This window comes from Tachysurus vachellii, chromosome 7 (assembly GCF_030014155.1).
Source record: "Tachysurus vachellii isolate PV-2020 chromosome 7, HZAU_Pvac_v1, whole genome shotgun sequence".
Classification (NCBI taxonomy): Eukaryota; Metazoa; Chordata; class Actinopteri; order Siluriformes; family Bagridae; genus Tachysurus; species Tachysurus vachellii.
This window is the reverse complement of record NC_083466.1, coordinates 4,136,507-4,154,337: the sequence shown is the minus strand read 5'-3', so window position 1 is coordinate 4,154,337 and position 17,831 is coordinate 4,136,507. Positions and strand designations below refer to the sequence as shown.

At 39.9% G+C, this 17,831-nt stretch overlaps 1 protein-coding gene across 1 annotated transcript in view; it reads right to left on the bottom strand.

The window, feature by feature from the left end:
* lamc1 (laminin, gamma 1) overlaps positions 1–13,765 on the bottom strand; it is a 51,005-nt gene extending 37,240 nt beyond the window's left edge. The window contains exon 1 of the mRNA XM_060873914.1: positions 13,122–13,765. Within this exon, the coding sequence (XP_060729897.1) occupies positions 13,122–13,551 (430 nt within the window). The 5' untranslated portion in view covers positions 13,552–13,765. The remainder of the gene's footprint in view (positions 1–13,121) is intronic.
* Between the last annotated feature and the right edge of the window lie 4,066 nt (positions 13,766–17,831).

Here is a 17,831-nt window from a genome sequence, read left to right as displayed (position 1 = left end):
TCAGCTATTATTTTAGGTGCCAACATCAGGAAAATATTACTTCTGAACATCTGACAGCAAAGACTGGCAAAATGGACAAAATGGAGTTTGCCCAAATTTGCCCCGTCAGAAATTCTGGTGGGATAATGTTAGGTATCAATGCCAGCCCAATAGACTTTTGTCAAGTTGGCATAAGTCTGGAACCTAACACTGTCTCCACAGACAAAATTATCCTGAACTAATATTGATCTCCAACCACATCCCGACAGAACAACTGAGTTTAGTCCAAAGTTTGGCCCAAAGGTGGCCCAACATCAGCCATACCTATGGGCCAACAAAGGTTAGATTGACATCTGGATATTTATGCCAACTATTTCTTGTAGCCCTTCTTCAACCACACACACACAACCGAGAAGTGTTTGCCGTCAGTTCTGTACAAAGATCACATGTAACAAACATGTCATTTTGAAATAAAATCCGTCTATGAGCTTGATTAAAAACAAACGAGACATTCTTTACTTACGCTGACAAACATCAGAAAGACCTGATGGCAGCCACGCGTCATGTCTGTCCATCTTAATCAGCAAACTCTGACACCACAATCTGAGACCTTTGGGCTACTAGCTTTGTGTCTGTGCTGGGCTTATCTCTTGCAAACAGCCCGAGATGAAGGTCTGCTCTTCATCAGCAGTAATTAGCTTTTATGCAACTAACCTGAGGAAAGGAGGTAAAAGAAAGCACAAAAAAAAAAAGAGAAACAGCCCCAAGCAAGCACAAGTTGGAAGTTAATAACTAATTAAAATTTTATTGTAGGTGATAATGTAACACACTGCTGGGCATGACATGTTTCCGTCATGAGTGGAGCAGGAGGAGAGAGCTGGCAGACCTTCCCTACTATTACACAGGCTTGTAATCCGAGCAAATTTCCGCTCCAGAGGGAACTCGCAGGGCTGTGTGGGGCCGATATTGCATGCTGTGGAAAGCCTGTAAACCCTGCTTATATCCATCCGTGTAATTATGACAAAAGGTGAGAGCATGGCAGGTTGTTCTTATGGGTTAGTTTTCCGCAGCTACTACAAGGATCTAGGCAACTGCAATGCAAACATAAAGCTAGCAAATCATTATAGTGTGCTAGTATTTTTAAGGACAGAAACCAACTACTGTAGATGTGCGCTAAATATTACAGTAGCGCAGCTCGGCCACCACAGCTGTCAGCTACCGATGACACGTTTTACAAAACACCGTCACAAATGTCCTCATTTTAATTTCTAATTCTACTGGTCTACTGGTTGCTTTGTGTTTCACAGATTTGTCAAAACATCAAATTTTTGCATGTAAATAAAATAATTGTATTGTTGAAGCTTCGGGGGAGGATCACATTATACGCTCTACTGAAATCCTAACTTTACAGTCAGGCATTGAAACAGGGGAAGCTGGGTAACGGATTCTGGCCAACTTTGTCCTAAAGTATACTACGCCGCATGGATAACAAGTCTCAGCCTGCAGGGTGTCTACCTGTATAATGAAATCTTGTGGGTCAGATTTGGGTCAGCGCCTTTGGTCTACAAAAATATGCGCTCTCGCAGAATGATTCAGGGTTTGAGTTCTTTCTCCTTCCTTCACGGACGATTGTGTGATGCGAACACACTGGAAACGACGCGTGACCGTGAAGCAATACTCTGAACTGGCGAAGCAGCAAAACGTGGAAATTTATCAAAAAAGGCATTACTAGAGAATGGGGTTCGGGGTGAATGCAGTGAGATGTAGAGCAAAATCCTGAGAAATTATCAGGAGGCTCGCATCGCAGATGAATTAGCGGGAAAGACGTCCTGACACTCTTTGAATTGGCTGATTTAAAACGTTAAAGCAACGGTCATTAAAAACAACAATACCTCAAAGTGTGGGAAATTGAAGCGTTTTAGAAATTCGGAGGATTCGATTCTTCCTAACAAGCGCAGAATTAGACGAGGGTATTGGGGAGCTAATTACCCAGAGAATGCGGCGTAAAATCCGGCTCGATTCGTTTATCACGCGTCCTTGTGTGTGACGGTGAGGCCGATTGGGGCGTCGGTCAAACTTTCGATTAGCTTTCAATCTGGTGCTTAAGAACAAAGTAAATACTTATGAACAGACGGAAAACTCTGAAGAGGGAGAAATTTGAAGGAGTGCAGCTTCTTCAGACCTGCCTTTCGTGTGTGTGTGTGTGTGTGAGAGACTATGAGAGAGAGAGAGATCATACACAGGAAAGATGGACAGCAGTAAAATGAAAGACGACAAGAGTAGGGGGGGAAAGAGCGTGAGGTCGACAGATGAGTAGGAATGAGCAAACAAAAAGAGTAATTCAGTGAGTGGATGACCCCTCCCCCAATGCAGAGAAAAAGACAAAGGGGTTTTGTGATGTTCTAGAGCTCTGTGAGGTGGGCAAGAGAAGAGACGGGGGGGGAGATGGAGGAGACCGCCTGATACCTCAGATCTAAAGATAGGACCCTGACGTCTTCGACCTCTCTCGCTGCACAAATTTGCATGTCTCTCTCATGCAGTGTCTCTCTGCTCATTTGGTTCTCTTTCTGTTCCTGAGTGAGTCTCTGTCTTTCTCTCTGTCTCTCTCTCTGTCTCTCTCTCTGTCTCTCTCTCTCTCTGTCTCTCTCTCTCTCTGTCTCTCTCTCTCTCTGTCTCTCTCTCTCTCTGTCTCTCTCTCTCTCTGTCTCTCTGTCTCTCTGTCTCTCTGTCTCTCTCTGTCTCTGTCTCTCACACGTTTATCACTTTCTCTGTTCATGTATCTCCCTGTCTATCCACATTAGGACTCCTCTAAATGTCCGCATGTGTCTCTTTCCACATCCCTCTAAATTTTTGTGCGTCTCTGTTTATTCATCTCTCTCTCTGTCCATGTGTCTCAGTATGTCCATCGCTCTCTGTCTGCATGTTTTTCTCTTTCTCTGCTTCTCTCTCCCCCCATCACTCACACACCCAAAGCTTCTTTGAAGTCCCCGGCTGACATACAAGAAGGATTCTCCGCTGCAGACGCTCAGATTTTTTTTTTTTTAAATAAAGCTCCGCAAAACCCTCAGCTATGCACTGATCTGAGGACTCGTAAAAATTTACTTTATTTACTGTGCAACTCTTGTGGTGAATGTGGATGATTAACAGGGCTCTGGAGTATTATTCAGGTGTGGGAGCTTGTTAAGACTAAACTAGACTTGACTGCGAATCAAGAAAAAAAAGTCTCAGTCTCTAAGAAGCTTTAAGATGAAAAAAAAATGGAAAGGCTAAAGTTTGTCGGTTAGTTATCCGTTAACTTCTCAACGTTATACATTGGGTAAAGTTAAGTATACATTAATGTATTCTTTATCTTACGCTCCTTTAAGAAGAACTTGGGATTCGGTGAACCGCTGTGTTCCTTTTATTGCAGACTTTCTGGCCAGTGCGTTTCTGGTACTAGGGACATTTTGGAGTGTGGGACGATACTGAATACATTTCCAAGAATAAAATTTAATTCAAACAAAACATCCACGTTAAAGCGAGTGTACAAGCCTGGAGTACGCCGAGCACAAAGCATGTTGGAATGTCACAACAAGGTGTAGAATTTGCCTGGGTGATATATAAAAGGACAGCATGTTTAGTCAAGCCAGACAAAAGGAAGCAATTGTTGGAGAATCCAATTACAGCCCTGGCTCGACTTCCCCGGGGGAACCGGAAGAGCCCTGCTGACCCCTGGATAAGGAACATGGACGCGTGGATAAGGAACCAAATCTGTCAAAACTTCATTCGTTTTGCTTGTAACATCTCTTCCTGATGGAATAAACAGATTTGCGGTTTGCACCTGTATGAACAGCCTCCACCTGAAAGCCCCGCCACCTTCTCCTAACACTACGGCTTTGTCGGCCGTCAACTCAAAAAGCTTAAATACACCTGCGACGAAATGTCAAATTAAAACGTTTTCAGGTAACATTAACCGTGTTGATCATTAGAAATGTAGTAAATATGCTGGGGTTTTTTTTCCTTTTCTTTTTTCCTTTGCCAGTCAGCGACTAAAATACATTCCGACGATTTGGTCGGCAGCAGAACAAAAGAATACGTTGACCGTGGACTAGTCTACATGAGAATTATATTCCGACCGCATACTATTGTAAGAATCTCTGATAAACGGACGTGCATCAGGAAACAGGCATGGCCCGTGTTGTGACTGGTATAAAGGAGCATCATAACATTCCCAAATCAGCTTTATACAGTAAGCTATAGCTTCTGGGGCAACAAAGCATCTGTTTACATAAGGTCCCTTCGAAAGTCCAAGTTATATGCAGTTGCCACTGCCATCAAGCAGTCCCCGACTGCACAGCTAGTAATGTTACCAAGACGTCCAACATCCTCCTTTAAACACGAATAATGTTCATTCATGCCTTTTAAGACGATCCTTTCTGGGCAAAGAAATCTTTTGATTGTGATTAAGAAATGTCAGACAAAAGTACTTTTTGAACGTTTCCACTATGTTTGTGGAGCGCGTTTTTGAAAAATGTCGATGTCAACGTGGATCGTGACTGCTGACCGGGTCGTTACTTCATGGTGTGGTCATTGCTGATTGATTACGTGTTTAATTTCACTTTGTGTTTCTTCACCTTATCAAAAGGACACAAAAAGAAATACGGACTACTTACTACGAAATTTGTAGAGATTTGATTATAGGGTCTAGAATAGTCGCGTGTGTTTTTTAGGCAAATTTTCATAGTTTTAAAAATATGTGAGTGGGAAAAATCATTTCAGGAAGTGTATAAAGTAAGTCTACAATTCTCAAAGACAAAAGGGGAATATGGGGAGTTCAGGGTCATGTGAAATGAGTTTAACCCTAGCAGTTTGCAGTTCCCAAAGAGGACATCCTGTCTCGAGAGGGATGCGTCACTGGGTTGTTTGCCTCCAGCAAGAGTTTGTTAGTTGGAATGCTTTACTCAAACACGAGGAAATAGTTCCGGTGACCGTTTATACGTTTCTGTCACACCAACTGATTTAGCGATGTTGAGCAACGCTGATTTATCTGATGCGGTCAGCCGTAAATTATACATTATTGTACTTCTGACAAATACGAGCTGGTTAGACCGTGAACGTCTGCATTTTTGCTATGGGAGTCAAGCCGTCCAGAATATAATAAGTAACCGTATAAAGGGACCTGCTACCTATTTTGAAACTACCTTGAGAACACTGTGCACCAGCCTTCACCCGTTTATCAGGGATACGCGTTAAAGCGGATACCTTGTTAATGTTTAGTTACAGCTGTGTTTGCTCGTTAAAAGTCTTTGCGGTCTCAATGTGGAGAGAAAACTATGATACAGGCATGTGGACGTCAACTCCGACTGCTTTATGTCCTAAATCAAGTCTGCATACTTTTTTGCAGAGCCATCAAGCCTTGAAAAAGAAAAAAACAAGCAGCTTTACTAAACTGTAGATCTGTGATGAGCCATAAGTTAAGAACATTAATTAAAAAGGAAAAATAATAAAATCAAAACAGCAACCAAAAAAATGCGAAAGCTAAGCAGAAAACACATGAAAAAGCTTTAGCGTCAGTGTAAAATGTACAAAATTTCATGTGGTAACACTTCTTAACAGCTTTCACCAGTAATAGACAAGACAGTATACCCATTTAATAGAACACACAACTTATTAAAAGAAATAAACAAACCAAGCTGTCGATATAAAACGCAAAAGCGAAAATGAAAAAGCGAAAGCAAATTCACAAGCGTCTAAATTGATTAATTCTGCATTGAAACAAGGAGTTGAAACAAAACTTCAAATTAGAAAACGCAACACAGAATCTGACGTTTTTTCGTAACGGAAACCGTTTGTGACCTATTGAGCGTGTTCATTAAGGTCCTCCCGGGTTTTCAGTTTTCTAAACCTGCGGTTTTGGACTCGTGGTTGCAATTGCTGATTTAAATGGTGCGTTTTCGTTTTGTGAACGTGTTTTGGCACTCAGGTGCCCCTTTTCCACCGAGGCAGTTTGAGTGCTGGTTCGGAGCCTAATTTAGAACCAGTTCTTTCTTTTTCGACAGCCAAAGCACCGGCTCTGAACCAGGAAAAGTGGTTCTTAAGTAGCACCAAAACGTTGCTGTCTAGACTTAAGAACCGCTTGTGTCAGGGGCTGGGGGCGGGGCTACTGTTAGATAATGCACCTTAAGTATACTAATGTTTAATACACTTACTTTACCTCAATATGATCAATTATCGGCACACATGATAGTATGTAGCTACATGCTAAGGCTAACTTAATGATAAAATAATGTTATGTACTTTCTCGATTACAACCTCCGTTTATACAGATTACATGGAGCTGCATGTACATGTTGGATTCGCCGCGTTTGGATGCCAATGTAGGTTCACAAAGCCATGAGCATTAACAGTAAAGCAACATCCGCCATTGTTGATGTGTTTGTGTTTGCCGCTGCTGCGTTAAAGTTGCTGGGACACGTGACACGTACACAGTGACGTCAGACTCGGCTCTGTGACGGCTCTCTAACCGATGGAAAGGCAAACCGGTTCTTAGAAGGTTCGCCAGTGGAACCAACTTTGAACCAGCACCAGCGCTAGCTCTGAACCAGCAGCCGGTTCTTTTTGGTGGAAAAGGGGTAAGAGTCCTTCTCAACAATGGCACAGTTAAAACCAGAAGTTAAAAACAGGCACTGACTCATTGAGAGTCTGAAGGCACTTCCTACTCCAGACACTGTATTAATATACATCTCCAAAAACAATGGAGCTGACAAACGAGCTAGTCAAGATAAAAGCACGCCAAAACACCACGTGCAATAAAATTGATTTAAAATGAAGATGTGACACGAGCTGAACATTGATATGATTTAAAATTAGGCAGGAGGGGGAAGTACGTGTCCCTAACACGGTTTATTGCAGCATGCTGAAAACCTATCCCTTACTGGAGTTGGCATCCGGAAACCATGTTTTTTTCCATGGGTACATTGTAAGGCCCTCATGGCTAGCAGTCCTACCTTGGAAAAGGGGAGGAAAAAAACATCCCCCTGTAAAAGCAGGTGTTAACACTTCAGCCTGAGGGAGGACATTTTATCATAACACAAAGCAGAGAGAACAGCTTCAAGCACCGGACCAGCCGGGGGGGAAAAAAAAAACAAAAACAAACAAACAGAAAGCATGAGAGATCTTCTCATTTTCAGGGTTACCTGATTCCTCATTAATGCGTACAAAACAAAAAAAAAAAACAAACAGCTGTATTTGGCCAACGACACCCGGGTCGGTTTCACACTTAAGCACTGTGTTTGAAGTCTTTGAAGAGCTGCTTGAAGCGAAATAAAGAAGAAAAGCTCTGGCGGTCGAGATGTTTTTACACAAGGGTCACTTTACGTCAGAGATGTGCGAGTAAATTATAAAGCGCACCGCGCCATCTGCTTCGGCACGATGACGTGATGCGCGCAAAATGTGCGTTGAAAGACAGAATACTCGAGTGAACTAAAAGTAAAATAATTACAAATGATAAATGTAATAGTTCTCGCTTGGTAGGAACAGAGTAGAGTCATCATTTAAGACAAAAGTCAGGGGAGTAGGTAGTTTTTGCGTCAGTACAAATAACGTCCACTTTAACTAACGCAGGAAATAAACAACTGTACAAAACATTTGCTTAACCCACTCAGTCATCTTCAGTAGCTGCTTTGTCCCAGTCAAAGTAACTGCGATTTTAATGACTAAGATGTTGACATTTAATATAAACAAGGACATTTGTTGGAAAAGTTCGCAGGCAGGTCCTGATCGAGTGGGTAGGAATGTTCAGAGTTTTTTTTGTTAGCGTAGTTGAGTGGGATCTTGAAAACCTCCATTTCAGAGGCAAGAACTGGTTCAAGTGACAAACACAAACAATTTAAATTGTCTTATTTACGAAAATAAACTAATTGCCAATGGTTGTGCTTTAAAAGGCAACAGTCATCACGATAAGCACTCGCGTAAGCTGTTTATTCTGACCTTTATATGTTTGTTTTGACTATTCGTAGGCCATCCTGAGGTAACGTGGAAGGCTGGCACTCTCTCTACCACCTACACAATGGTAGTGTCTTTTAAATGGATAACATAACATATACGAAACATAAATGTGAATCTTAAGCATCTTCGTAAAAGCCACACGAATTCAACAGTAACCTGAGAGGACGTTTCGACTACTAATGTGCCCTTGACACGCTGAGGTAAATTCAAGCCAGTTAAAACAAAGATAGGCTGAATTCAAACAAACTAATTGGAGGTAAGGGAGAAAATCTTCGGTCTGCAAGAGTGCGTTGGTTTTCATGTGCATTTCACAGCCATGTGTGCCGAATGGGTGGGAACGATATTCTACAGGGTCGTTTCAGGGACAATATCTATCCTTGACTATAAATGAATCACACTCGCGCCTAACGAAGAGATCCTAATAAGATGATCTGAAGTAATTGAGGAAGGCCTAATGCTAATTTGGCTTTCCTTTCTTTTCAAATAACCATTATAGGTAACGGTAAACGGTCTGGCCACAACGATTCGCTCCTTTTGCAGTTAAACAGCTGTGTGACAGCTCCTATGAGGTACAATCTGAAAGCAGCAGGAGCTCTTTCGTCAAGTGTTTGGCCATGTTGGCCAGAATCAGCTGCCCACAATGGCTTTATCACCAGGAGATGAGGTGACACTTTGCACTTTGACCAGCCTGGGTGGTCTGATACCCCAGTTCCACCTCAGACAAAGCAATTACTTAAGCGATTAACAGTCACGGCTTCTTTTATTGCATTAGACAACGGCGACGCTGGCAAACAGGGGTGTAAGGAAAAGTCACAAACCCATATACGTGTCCGTTTAGTGCTCTCGCTCTATTCAGATTAAAACCAGAAACGGTTGTGGAATAAATCCATGGTGTTTTTTTTTTTTTTTAAAAAGTACTTTCCTGGGATATTTTCAACAATTTTATCTGGTTCCATTTTCCTAAATGTAAACAATTTAGCAGTTTTCCTTAAATCAGCTAGGTCTTGTCCTGTAAGTTTTATATACCCCGTTTCAGAACAGTTTTAGTGGCTGTTTTTTTGTGTTGTTGTCAAGATACCCCAATCCCTGATTTGTCTACTCTCAACTGAATGCCCTGTGAACCTTTCTAACAATACTTAGTCACTTGATTCAATCAGTATGGGTTGTATCTAACACCCAAAACAGGCAAAGCATTGATTGCATACCTAGGACTGTAAATGCACCAAAAGGCTCACACACTTCACAGTCCTTTATTTACACAAGTTTCCCACAGTGAGATCATACCTTCCAGGCTCTGAGCAGATAACTCACAGTCCCTCCGACCTTCACGAGTGCAATTGGTATAATTTGGCCCAGCTGGTCCACTTCGGAAATGACAAGGTCTTTGAGATTGGACGGGGAAAAAACAACTTTGCGAGGGATGAAGTTGAAAGACCCTAGGGCCCAAGAAACATGCTGCTTTTTACTTTCCCACACTGTATGGCTTCTCTCACTCTCGACACACTCTCTCCCAGCCAGTGAGAAAGACAGCCATGGAAGAGCACACAGGGGAAGAGGGAGTTTTGATGCAAGCTACAGAACAGGAAGAGAACACTCTTCCTAAGTGCTTGACCCTCGTGAAGTACGCTCTGTGAAATCCTATAGCGTAAGCCGACAAACAATATTTTGTTCTGATAAACGGACGTGCATCAGGAAACAGGCATGGCCTGTGTTGTGACTGGTATAAAGGAGCATCATAACATTCCCAGATTCATCATCTAAATCAGCTTCATACAGTAAGCTATAGCTTCTGGGACAACAAAGCATCTGTTTACATAAGGTCCCAAACTAGAGTGCCTCTTTTCTGGCTCGTGTAGCCCCTTTCTGCTTGAATCTTTACCAAAACTGCAAATCTACTTCAAATTTTCGCCAATTTAAATACAATATTTTCTTGTTAGACGTTGTGTGTGGTAATAGAGACTGGTTCCACCTTGTGTTTTTGTTAAATGGTAAAATTTCAGAGAACTAACAGGGTAGCAGCACTATTACTGAGATGATCAAGACGTACCACCTAGTACTAGAAGGTAGACAACATGTTTTTTTAAAGCTTAATTAATATATTTTTACATTCAATTACAACTACAACTATTACGTGCATGTGTCTCAGACCTAATATTGGCAAACTGTATTACATAACGTTTTGCAGGGGTTTTTCTGGGAGGGAAAAATCATGTTGTCAAGAGTTTTAAGGTCATTGAGAAATGTGGGGCAGCTTCCCTGGTCCCTTGGGGGCAACTGATATATATTTAGGTGTAATTTGACAACAAATGACTTAAGATTTGGGAAAAGATAGTGGTAATCTTTTGAGTAAACAGTCCTTTCATTTATGGAGGAAATACAGCACGATAAGTTTAGAAAGTCAAGACGCCACCGGGACACGTTCCTTCGTACCGACTCAGGTTAATGAACTATGTACGATGGTGGTACGCTTAGAGGAGTCGGTTTATTTCTTAGTGGTGTTCATTATTAAAGTGAAATGGACCTTATCAGAAATACTGTTTTTGCACAACGTTTTCTTGGATTAGAAGCTCCAGATTGTCACAGAGGGACAAAGAGGTTATCACATACCAACAACGTAATGCAACTGAAATAAACATAAACTTTGTGCTGTGATTGGTATTTGAATAGTCTTGGCACTGATATGTCAAGCGTCAAAAGTGCTGACTGGAGTTCAACAGGGTCAAAGTTTCATATTTCTATTGGAACGAATAAGGCTTACACAAATCTGATTGCTAACGTTAAAAAAAAAAAAAAAACAGGTTTACATAATCTAAAAAATACTTGCTTATAATGACCAGAGTCATCTCTTATTCTGTCTGGCTGGATCAAGCTTCATCTCCAGCTTTCAGGGAAGAGTGGAGGTAACTGTCAAGTCAGGGCATGTCTGCTTCCTGCCCAAACCGGGCAGAATAAGAGATAAAAGCCATCAAAGGCAAAGTATATAAAAATAAGAGCTTATGGCTCAAAGCTCCAGACTTCTTGTGGCTTCCCACCTACTGAGACGTGCACACAACATACTATCTGATGGGGGAAAAAAAAAGAATCCCGCCATCATTATGTACAGACATTTTAACTTCACTTCCAATGAAGAATGGGGGTTGGGTTGGGGGGATTCTATAGTGTATAAGTGCAAATATGTGGAACTGCATGTCTCCTTCATTAGCGGCGACGTCAGCCGTGATTACAGATGCGGGTTTTCAGCGCCCCTGGACGTGCCATCCTCAAAGCAGACAGCTGATCAGCTTTAGAGATCACGTTCCCCTAGCTTGCTATCTTTCAGCAGGGATGAGGTCCCTTAGGGCACGGCAATTATTCCGCGAAACGAGGCTTATCGTGCTTAACCAACACCAGAACTATGTAGGGGTACAAGAACAATCAAGACTGCAAATGGAGGCTACAAACATCCACCAAACATGTAACTGGCCAATCAGTGATCCAACATTTTTTGATTGCTTACTAGATGATCCCAAAAAATCTTTGGGGTGAAATACATACAAACTATCTGAAATGGAATCTTCTATTATACACTAGAAGACAGACCTGTGATTTTACCTATAAAGCTTGTGATTCAGGTAAAAATTCTCAAACATCCACCAAACACCAAAAATCCTCTTTGTGCTATTGGGGGTCCGGGACCAGATGGTCACTCAACCCGAGTCTCAATTCCGATCTACTGCTTACACTGTTTTGATCCTGGTTTGGAATAAGTCTCACACTCCTCTGGCAAATTGTTTAAATCTGGTGGTAACGGACTGGTTGGAACAATGTAAACACATTTAATCAGTTTAGCCACTTGAGTAGTTTCCCAACCATAGTGAAAGTAGAGGAGAGTTCATGAGCTGAGCTGCAGTTTCTATTTCAATTATATAATCGCTTATTGGAGACGTCTTTAGCGACTCCCATAGCTTTACAAACAAAACTAGGCGACTTATTCGCGCTCTCTCAGAGTCCAAAACAACAGCGCTGTTAGAAATGAAGTTTTAACTATATTGAAGTCCATAAAAATGAGGTCTAGTGTGATTATGGGCTATTTTTCAAGCACTAAATTGCATGTTAAAGCCTTCCCATCAGGAGTAAACCAAACATGACTCTGTAAACCGTGTCCAGATGTCCTTAAACATAGTGTAATGAAGCCCAGAAGGAGAAAAGCCACCCAATCACTGTCAACACAGCTTCCCATTCAACACACAAAGCAATCCATCAGAACTACACGTTCACACATGTGTGTGTGCGTGTGTGTGACTACAGTTATCGACCCACAGGCTAGTTTTAACCCCAGCCTTTAGTTAGTATTTGCAAACTAAAATATGGAGCATTTTATGTAACTGTGATACAGTTTATGGAGATTTTGACGACTCATTAGGTCATGAGCTCTGGATCTTGTGTGTGTTTTCCCCCCTAAATAATCTGAAGCCGGACATTTGTTCAAAGAAAGCGAGCTGATGCGGGGGTCAAAAAGTAAACCGTAAAGATATTAACCTTTATCCTTATTTAGCCTTATCAATGTCTAATCAATATTAATGATTCTTTTGGGTGTATACGGTTGTCTGTGTTATAATCACCATTCATTTGATTCTTGATGTATCGAGAAAAACAGACTAGACTGTATGTAAAATGACGTTTGGAGCATTTAGCATACACCCTTATCCATAGTGGAAGGATATGGGTGTATGCCCATCACTGGAAGTGTACCAGCAAGTTCAGGTCCACAGATGCATAGGTTTTCAATCAATGCTTTAGAAGAACTCATTTAAAATCTCGTAAAAAGCCTTCCCCAGATAGTGGAGGATTTTATATCAGTTATATAATCAGGTAAAAAATATTTTTATATTGATAGACCTGGGATTCGAACTCTCGACCTTCCAGTCACTAGTCAAACGCCTTAACCGTTACGCTACCACGTCCGACGTATAACACGTGCACACCTGACTATATAACTGATATAAAAAAAAAACTCTACTGTCTAGGGAAGGATTTCTACCAGATTTTAAAGGAGTTCTTCTAAAGCATTGATGGAAAACTAATGCATCTGTGGACCTGAACATGCTGGTACACTTCCAGTTCCAGTGATGAGAACTTGTGCATGGAGTTTAGAGGGAATGAACAGGAACACGTACCTAGGTGCAGGGTTAAGTTGATGGAACTGGGGTACTGGACGCCTGCTAGCATGGTCTGGCTTTGCCACCAGGTGGTGTCGGCTTGGTTGTTGTAATCGGTGAGGTAGACGGCGCTGTGATGTAGTCTCGGATCTCGGGCATCGCAGATGTGGCACGACTTGGTGACTCCGGTCACGCCGGTTTGCACGCAGTATTCTTCAGGCGGTGATCCGCACGTGTTAGTGGCCACAACGGTCACGTTGAACGCCGCGTTCACGAACTCAGGCAAGCAGCGTTGAGCCTGATGATTGGTCTCGTCCACGCACTCGTCCATTGCTGCGTGAACGCGCGTCGCGCACAAAGTCAGTAAACTCAACACAAGAGCCGCGCAGAGCATTATTATGTGTCTCCGTGCGTCCTGGCCCTGTCCTCCAGTTAGGAATAAAACCATGCACAATCTTTTTTTTTTCTCTCTCCTTCTTTTCTTACTCTTTCCTCGACTTTACTTCCACTCGTTAAGGCTGTTGATTCCTGAGCAACGCCATAAAGGAAAACAAAAAAAAACTTTTAGAGGAAAAGAGCTACATCTGACCAGGCTACACCCTGCCAGCTAGTGCGCAAGTCATAGAACTTCAGTGCAAAAAAAAATAGTTTGTAGGTCTACTTCCGGTCGAAGAACTATTTGATATTCCGCCGAGCCACTGGAAAGCCGAGTAGGAATATCTGCGACACGAGAGGGCGTGACCTGGCAGGAGCAAGCGTTCTTATTGGCCAGCCTCCCCGTCAATCTTAGTTGTGAGCGAGGCAGTGAGCAGGAGCTTATTATTATTATTATTATTATTATTATTATTATTATTATTATTATTATTATTATAGCATGATAAACAAGTGTAATAAAATAATATGACCACATACTTTAAAATTGTTTCAAAAAGAGTTAAAAATACTGTAAAATATTATCTTTTTTTTTTACAATGACTATTATTATTATTATTATTATTATTATTATTATTATTATTATTATTATTATTATTACAATTATTATTATAGCATGATAAACAAATGTAATAAAATAATATGACCACATACTTTAAAATTGTTAAAACAAAGTTAAACATACTGTAAAATATTTTATTTTTTTACAATGACTATTATTATTATTATTATTATTATTATTATTATTATTATTATTATTATTGTTATAATAATAATTATTATTATTATAGCGTGATAAACAAATGTAATAAAATAATATGACCACATACTTTAAAATTGTTTCAAAAAGAGTTAAAAATACTGTAAAATATTATCTTTTTTTTACAATGACTATTATTATTATTATTATTATTACAATTATTATTATAGCATGATAAACAAATGTAATAAAATAATATGACCACATACTTTAAAATTGATTAAAAAAAAGTTAATTATACTGTAAAATATTTTCTATTTATTTTTTTATTTATTTATTTTTTTTTACAGCAATGACTCTTATTTTATATTTTAAATTGTATATAATTATTTTACAATAATGACTCTTTCAATTTAAAAGATGCAATTTGTAAAAGAAATATTTCTTAGGTCATATCCAAGACCATAAATGTCTTAGATTTTTCTTTTATCTGTTTTATGCTTAAGACTTTTTAAAGATATAGTTCACAAAATGTTTGAAGAAGGGCAAATCTGATCTTAATCAATATATGTTGAGAAAAAATATTCTTTAGAGAATAAAAGCTATGCTAATACAAATGAGCATTCTCATTGAGGGACTTTTTTAAAGGACTCTTTGTACTTGGATGGATGAATCTCCAGTGCTATAAATTAAATAGAAGAAGATAGACATTACATGCTGTGTGCAAAGGGGCCAAAAAAAAGTGAGGTTAAATATACCGTGCCCAGAAAACCAAGAATAGCAGTGGATGTTAAGAATTTATAGCTGCAGAGGCTTACGTTACTTTGTCTGACACTTGCTGGATGTTTTCTTACACCAGCACACACTGAGTCAGACACCATTTTGACTAATATACATAAAAGCCAAACTGTCCAAACTTAAAAGTGTCAGGAGATCGTCTGGAGATCGAAAAAACAAAATTGGCCATGTTCTCCGAGTGGGAGGAACGGTATACGCTTTCTCTCCTGTCAATCATACAGACACATGTGCATCTGTGAGCTCATTTATATAGAAAAGAACTATGGGAACTTTTACTCTAAAGGTTTCATGCTGTCCTGTAACATAGCATGATCAGAAGCTTGATATGTCTCAGAAGGATCTTTTGATATAGTAAAGAAAATGCTGGTTTAACAATAAGAAAAAAATCAATGCATTTCTCTCATGTGTGACCTGAAGGTTTCAGTTAAACCCAATTTTCTTTCCTTTGAATAAATACTTCTAGATCAGCATCAAAATCAACCACATTGTGACTTCACACATGCTTTCTTTTTTTTCGACAACAGCTATTGACTGAAAAGCTCTTTGCTGACCTTTACAGCAGTTTACAGTGCATTTCTCCATGAAGACCATTTCAACCACAGCTCAAGCGCAACATTCCTCACCTCAGCGTAAACATCCTCAAAGCTTTTGTTCTACTACATACGGGCCAGTTCAGGATGATTGACCCCCTTCATTGAAAATAAAAAAAAAAGAAAACCTTTTAAGTTTGTCTTAAACACTGGGTTTGAAATGACCAGCGCCTCTCCAGAGACAAGAACAGCCATCTTTCTAGATCTTCTTGCATCTTTCTCAGCCCTTCCATACATTACATTACTTCTACGATTCGGCCAGATGTTAAACAGTTTGTCTTGATTTTGATGTATGTTTGGAATATTGTTTAACATCTGTCTGTGGTCAACCTCCTGGCGGAATCAAGAGGTTTTGGGTGAAAATAATCCACAAGATATTTTGTTTGTACTTCACAAGAGCCTCTGGAAAACTGAATGTATAAGTTGTTTCCCAGTCGACTGCAAATGAAGCCCGAAGTCAAAAGACATTTCTAAGACACTGTCCACCGGAGTGTCATTAGCCATCTTGAGATATTTTTTCATCCATCTTTTCTGCTATGTAAGCAAAGCTGCGTCCTACAAAATGTTTTAGAATAGTGCATTAGTGTGCGATTTGGGATGCACCCATCATTTATTATGTTCTCCAGCTGTTTAGTAAGGAACACAGCACAACACGTAACTGAAACAAGTCTGTTCCACTCATCACTTACATTATAACAGCTATAAAAGTGTTTCCTTTCCACCAAATTCTTCAGCCTGGAATACTCCATAACCATAAATATCAAGTAAAGATCTACTTACAAAAAAACACCATCGTAGCAACAAGCAGACATTTAAAATATAAATGTATTCTTAGCGATGGAGCATCTGGGGACACTGCAAGTATGTAAGTAAGAATTTATTCATAGAAACCTTTCATTTGACCAATCAGACTCAAAAATTCAACAAGGTTTTTTTTTAGCTATGATCTATAAAAAAATAGTCACGGAGAATGTCATAGGGAATGTAAGTGATATTTGCAGTCCTATCTGAAGAAAGGCGCTTTATCAATTGAATCTTTCACACAAAAAGGCACATTCTTTATCATAATTGCATTATCAAACTGTTTGCTAAGCATCTTAAATGATCAAAGCTTGGCAATCAGCACGACACTAAATGATCTAACTCAATCATGCAGACCTTAATAGCTTAGTATCATTATAATTCTTATATAGATCACCTCTTAGCTTCAAGAACTAAAGAACTAAAGAAAAATGCTCAAAACTCAACACTGTACCTTTTATCTCTCTGTCTACACAAACGTCAAATCACCAAAACACACATCCACACACACACGCGCTTTGGTTCAAGCATACGTCTTTAATTGCAGCGCTCCATCAATCAATCTTTTGTCTCAACAAATTTGACCTGTCGCTCTGTGTCAAAATGAGCACGGCATGTCAACACCCTCAGTCATCTGCAGGTTCCACCTTTCCTGTCTGAGACAATTTTCTTTGGCTACATGTGCAGGCATGTCTCAAATGCACATTGTCTCAATTCCTTAGCCTCGAGAAATTTAAAACTCTCATTAGTAATTGTTCTCTAAGAGGATTTCTGCAGCTACCAGAATTCATCCTGAGGCCTCGTTCTCGCCAGATAGTCATGTTTGTCTGCTGATAAAGCTAGATAAATCCAGCTAGATAAATCCAACTATGCTTAGAGGATCCTTTATTGAAAATAAAAAGTAAGATAACCACCATTAAGCTAGAAAGCCACACTAAAAATAGCTGTGTTAAATGAATTTAAAAACCCATTACTTTAGTTGGGATGTTGACCGCGCTTTTCTTTTTACCTGTTTTTCCCCCAGGGGATAAAAAATGGAGCCTTTTGTTGTTGAGTCCATGCTCAGCATTGAATTTCTTTGTCATGTCTCTCCCCACAGCGGTGGTTAAATTCGAAGGTTATTTAAGACACTCAGGGCTTTAAGAATTTGTAGCTTTTTATAGGTAGTTCTGTTTTTATCAGTTATATTTTTCAGTTATATTTTTTCCACACAAAAATCTCTAATTCAAAAAAGTAAAAGGTAATATCAAACCCATTTCTGCTCTGTGAGACGCCCCACGTCCTCGTACATAAGTAACTAAAATTCTATGTAAGGTTATCCAAGAAAGGGAAAAACAAACATTTCCAACTGAAACACAACAGAGTCCTGACTCATTTTATATCAGATTTATCACAATAAAATTATCC